We start from the raw sequence: 6054 nt of genomic DNA, 5'->3' as shown, positions 1-6054 counted from the left end.
TTTCAACCAATGAGCCGGCCCGTCAACTGCATACTTTGAAACACAAATTTAAGCACTAATTTAAGCACAGGCAGAGGGTGAGTCAACATGTCAGTGAGCCTTGATAGGAGGGGATTTACAATAGTTTTGTAACAATATTTTAACACAAAAATCGTTGGGGGGGGGGGGGGGGGGGTCGACTATGTATGTGTGCGTTTCTGTGTGTATGCTTGCTTGCGTGTGTGTGTGCCTCATGCTGACACCCTGCCTGAAGATCCCAAACTTTGCAACAGACCTTTTATTTTTGGTTTAATTGGAAGTCAGCATCCAAGTCCTGCACCTTGGTCTGGCGTTCTACTTTTCATCACAGGTCTTTTTGGAATGTTTGGCAGTCTTCAGGTCATGATCATTTTGGGAGGAAACAGCTTAGGGTTTGGAATGTTCTTCCATTTCCATTGTGACTGTTATGCGTTTGTTTGTAACCTTCATTGTTTTAAGGTAGATGAACCATGTCTTTAGATTAGACATGAATCATTTTTGGAACTAACTCCATTTTGATGAAGGTTAAGCCAACAGGTTGCTCTGCTGATAATGGTTTTAACTGTTGACACACTTGTGTTCAGTATTCAGAATGCTAGACGGTTAAATTACTATTAAAACGGCTGGATTCAGGAGTTGCCATTTTAAACACATTTTACATAATCCTTGCTTCCCCAACAAAAGTCCTTTTAATGATTGTGATAAGTACTCCAAATGTTGATCTATCCATTTGTGATCATGTCCTAGTGCACTGCCATCACTCCAGTAATCCATATTGCAAGAAACCTTTTGTAAATGAAGATAAATGGAGACAGAAAAAGAAAGGAAGAGATTTTTTTTTTTTTTTTACTTAAGCATACAATCCACTCTTCTTTCATAATTTTAAATATTGTATTCAGACAATTTTATTCAAGACAGATGGCATCCCAGCACAGAAAATGCTATGGGACTGGTTTGAACCCCCAACTGCACAGAAACTCGAGTCCGCTGTCGTACGGACGGCACCACTCACCTCACTGATTGGCTGCGTTATTAAAAATAAATAAATAAAAGAATGTGTGTGAATACCTGTGGTTGGCAAGCGGCTGGCCCCTCTCACCATCCAGATGTTGACACAGCGATGTGACGTCAGGGACATGTGTGACAGTTACATTTCCACGATCAAATAAAGAAAGGTTTCACAAAATGTTCCAGTCGTACCACATGTACGACCATCCCAGCAGCGATCTGCCGCGTTTCCTGCAGACATGCCTCTCCAATCAGAATGAACAACACTCCCTGGAAGTTTAATAAGGACCAAATACCAGAGACTTTAAAAAGAAATGGAAAGACCGTGCAGAAAAATGTGATATCAGAACAAAGGGTTTTATTCCACAATATAAACTGCAACATCTGCTACCCTCACCCAACACAAGCTACCCTCCCCCCACCCAAAGAAAAGCCCCATACAGCTGTGGCAGTAACTTTACACATTTCCTTCTGTCTGCTACTTTTCTAGTCCACCACTTTGACCCCACAGTCTAATAGGGAGCATTCTGTACATCAAACCATCGCTAAAGCACCAACACACTGTTCAGAAGAGATCTCAAGCCACTGAACTCAGACATAGACGTTATTGCTCAGATAAATTAACCTAATCTACGAAAAAAGAGAAGAAAAAAAAAAAAACTTTTTTTTTTTTTATATTATCCAGATGCTTGTACTAAACAGTGGGTTTCCAAAAAAATAAGTTTCTCTTGAAATTTTTTTTTTTTTTTTTGTAAGCTTCTTTTTGGTGAAAAATGAGTCCCTGCACCCAGTGTCTCTGGTTTCGCATGCGGGAAAGCCCCAGAGGAACGGAGAAAGAATCCTGTTTTTTTGTTTTCTTTTTCACAAGGTGCTTCGTCTGTAGACTCTCTTGCGCCAGTGGGATGGAAACCCCAGCAGAACACTCCAAAATCCTGCCATTTTTTAGACAACCACAAAAACAGTTCATAGGAGAGGGAGGGGGGGAAAAAAATCAATACAAAAAAGTGACCAAACAGTCTCATAAATTGTGGAAAACGATCCCGTAAGGAATAAGTAGCACCGTTGTTACAAAAGGGAAGGAAGGGGAGCGGTGGGAAGGTCCCAACCTGAGGGGGGCAGAGCAGTGGGCGGGGTCAAGACATGAGGCGGCGGGGCCGAGGGAAGGTCTGGACCTGAGGGGGCGGGGTCAGGACATGAGGGGGCGGGGCCATGGGAAGGTCTGAACCTGAGGGGGCGGGGCAGTGGGCGGGGTCAGGACAAGGGAGCAGAGAGGACAGCCTGGACCTGAGGGGGCGGGGCAGTGGGCGGGGTCAATACCTGAGGGGGCGGGGCAGTGGGAAGGTCTGGACCTAAGGGGGCGGGGTCAGGACATGAGGGGAGGCGGGGTCAGTTACACACCCAGAGCTGTGGCTTTTCAAGAAGAACACACACAAAAAAAAGAAAAAACATCCTCCAGTCTTCTTCCAAACCTTCCTCTCCTCATTTTCGCAGGTGGCCATCTTTTACAGTACAGCTGACGCAAATATAGTCCTCCTTCTCAGCCAGCTCAGGGGTCACCCCCACGCAGGCCTGGTGGAACCACTGGTTGCAGCTGCCATCACACTGGACCCAGTCCACCTGAGAAGATCCAACAGCATTCACGGTCACTGACAGCAGGGGTCAGACAGCATTCACGGTCACTGACAGCAGGGGTCGGACAGCATTCACGGTCACTGACAGCAGGGGTCGGACCGAAGCAGCACAGATTCACACACCTGTCGTGCGTTCAGGACGGCAAATGTTACGTTTAGCTAACTTTTGTCAACATATTCCAAAAAACTTTCCATTAACATTAGCTAACAGTTTCAAAAGGTAGTGCACGCCAAACAAAAATGGCTGCTGATTGGGAAAACTGCAGAGAGAACAAAAGTTGACAATTATTTAGCTGTTATGATACACTTCAATCAATGTAATATTTATTCTTACCTTTAAAATAAATCACAGGTATTTATGTCGCATCCATTTGTATTAAAAAGGCATTAGTGGCGAACTAAATGGAATGTTCATTTGAAATCGTCCAACAGTAACTGTTTGCTGCAAACATAGTTCCCCGCTAACGTTTGCCATCTTAAACGCACCTCAGATGCTCAACTCAATGTCCGTTTAAGCTCATTTAAGAGATAAAGGTGTAACTCTGTAATTCTCTGTGAGCCTGGCCATAGCAATCTCTATAGAGAGCAGCAGCAAATGTGCACATTTTGGTAGATATAGTCTCAGAAATCATTAATATTGGGCATAGCCAAGAGCAATAGGGTGCCGATGGACATTCTGCGCCGTGATATAGCAGCGGACCCTCCTGGAGGTGAGTATCTGGCACATCTGAAGAATCTGTGTGAGCAGGCCATAGTCTACTGAAGCTTGTCCTAGAGCAAGGCACCTGGGCTGGCTTTCTAACAATCTCCAAGTGCCTCTAGGGATGGCTAAATTGATTCAGTCGAGATGATTTTAAAGTGTTCCTAAGTGTTCTGAAGTGCCTGGCAGAAAGAGTGTAGCAGTGTAGAGCACTACACAGTGTAGGGTTTACAGCTTGACCATAGATAATGTTAAATGTTTAGAAATGCTCTGCTACATTAACGTGTAATACAGGGGTGTCAAACTCCAGTCCTGGAGGGCCGCAGTGTCTGCAGGTATTTGTGGTTTTCTTTCAATCAGCAGCCAATTAAGGCCTGGAGAACAAGGTGTGTGGACTCTTTAGCCAATGAAAGACAATGAAATGCATCTCTCGTGCTGAAACACACCCTCCAGAGTTTGACACCCCTGTGTCAGTGTTGTGGTTTGAAGGCGTTTGTTGCTGCTGTTCCTCTCTTGACCGTCAGAAGTCGGAAATGACCTATTGCACCTTTGCGTTTACATTTGGCCCAAACCCACACAGCCCCCAGGGCACTGACCTCGTCTCCCTCCGGCTGCTGGCACCTCTCGGCCGGACAGAGGGCCATGTCCTCTTCAGAGTCCTCGGAGGGGGAGGAGTCGGACAGGACGGAGGGGGAGGCCGCCCGGCTCTCCCGGCTCAGTTTGGGCTTCTTCTTCTGCGGCTTCTTGGCCCGCTCCCGGCGGTCCCGGTCCGGCCCCTCCCGCTCCAGGCGCCGCTTGGCCTTCCTGTCCGTCCCGTTGACGGCGTCCTTCTTCAGACCGGAGACCCCGTCCTGGGGAGGGCACGGACACGCCGATGAATACAGAGTAAAGTTAGAAGAACGCTACTCAGGAACGTATTCTCTGTTCGTACACGTGAATCCAGTGATAATGACTCACGGGCAGGAACCAGCATGAGAAAGGAAAGCTCAAGTTTCAGCCTCATTTGTGAACAATGACAGGCGCGGTATCTTAGCGGTGGACACAAGCTACTCGATCGCTGTATTTCAGTGAAGTGTAAACACGAAGCACTAAGTGCTGCTCTTACATAATGTTACAAAAGCAGTTAGTTCTGGTCGAGAAATTACTTTATTGCTTTTTCAGCTTTATTGGATAGAAGAGTGTAGAGGGACAGGAAGAACGGGAGTGGGAGAGGGGAAGACGTGACGTGACATGGTGGCTCACCTCGCTCTGGGGCGGACTCCTTCCCTGAGAGTTGCACTGCTTGTGCTGGTCGCAGTCCGGGCCCTGCGGCCGGGGCGAGGCGCTGCCGTCGGCGGGCGAGGCCAGGCCGTTCAGCAGGACGTGGTAGAGCTGCTGGATCTCCGGCAGGGACACCGGCAGCAGGAGACCCTCCACCATCAGCTCCTCCAGCTCCTGGCTCAGACCTGCGAACACATGTGGCACGTAGACTCTTGCATTAGCGTAGCTCCTGTGCCAATGTGCCAATTCATCAAAAGCTGAAACATACTCCTCATCCTGAAGGCAGGAGTCTGCCAGTTTCAAATTAGTTTCAATTTTGTTCAGTGATTGAAATTTTTCAATTTAACAGTGTTGGTTAAGTGAATTTTCTCTCAAATGGAGGTATTGGATGATTTAGTTTCTTGCCTTGCATCTTTCTGGCAAATGGGGGAAAAGGAAAACAAACAGTAACCTTGACTGCTTTGGTATTATTTATTTATTTTTAAATGGGGAGTATTATGGTGTGAAAAGGGGATGGGAGTCACATTGGTGATGGAGGTGAAATCCAGGAAATAGAAAGCAGTCCTTAATGCAATTAATTACAGGTATTAGTGTGTTAATTAAAAAGAAAATACTTCATTTTGTGCATTGGAATTACCCAATATTGTCCATGAAGTAGTGAAGGTGTAAACAGAAATGATCAATCAAGGATCCCTTTACTCTGACCAATAAGAAGGCTGGACTCTGACCTTGAAGAGGAATGCATGGCTGTTGAGTGTAGAAGGATGTCTGTGATTGGCCTGCTCGGTTCCACTCCTGACCCAGGCATGCAGCTGTCCCTGGGCTAGCCACCTGCCACAACAGAGACACGAGAAGAGAAGCCATCAGAAACTACAGAGAGGCAGCGCTGCTGAGAATCCTGCCTCATGAAGACCGGCTCTGCTCTCATGAGACTGACATTTACAAGAGCAAAACAAACTGAAGATGAGAAATGATAACCATTTAGCATGCAAGTTCAAATGTGTTTAGCTGAGCAGATGAGGACACTAATGCTATATATATATATATATATATATATATACATATACACACACACAAGACACAGAGCTAGCTAGTTAACGTTACTTGACACTGGTGCTGAGGCAATTTATCTATCTAATCTATCATTTCCACTGCTGTCTGTCCGTCTATCAATCAATCTGGTGAGAATGTGTTCAAGTGATTTAACGTAACGTCAGGGTCCCGCCAGATTTGGCGAGAGAGCAGGTGCAGGTGTCAAACACAGCTCTCATTCTCAAAAACAACTAATCGTAAAAATGGCAACATGGTATGGAAATGCTCAAAATACTATAATAAAATACTATAATAAAACTAATTGTTTTAAAAAGATATTGTTAATATTCTATTCCCGCAGTGTCATACATACTCCCGAGAAGGGGCGTGTAACTTCAAAGTACC

The 6054-nt window shown here is 45.8% G+C and overlaps 1 protein-coding gene across 2 annotated transcripts in view; it reads right to left on the bottom strand.

Moving 5' to 3' along the window:
* Positions 1 to 1448: 1448 nt before the first annotated feature.
* Positions 1449 to 6054, bottom strand: part of LOC133139084 (lysine-specific demethylase 5B-B-like) — a 41734-nt gene continuing 37128 nt past the window's right edge. For both annotated transcript variants that reach the window (XM_061258373.1, XM_061258374.1), the window contains exons 25-28: positions 5346 to 5448; positions 4600 to 4802; positions 3954 to 4208; positions 1449 to 2643 (exon numbers count right to left, since the gene is read on the bottom strand). In XM_061258373.1, the coding sequence (XP_061114357.1) occupies positions 2506 to 2643; positions 3954 to 4208; positions 4600 to 4802; positions 5346 to 5448 (699 nt within the window). In that variant the 3' untranslated portion in view covers positions 1449 to 2505. The remainder of the gene's footprint in view (positions 2644 to 3953; positions 4209 to 4599; positions 4803 to 5345; positions 5449 to 6054) is intronic.

The sequence above is a fragment of the Conger conger genome, chromosome 10, assembly GCF_963514075.1.
Source record: "Conger conger chromosome 10, fConCon1.1, whole genome shotgun sequence".
Classification (NCBI taxonomy): Eukaryota; Metazoa; Chordata; class Actinopteri; order Anguilliformes; family Congridae; genus Conger; species Conger conger.
The sequence above is the reverse complement of the archived record's forward strand: the minus strand, read 5'-3'. Positions and strand labels throughout refer to the sequence as shown.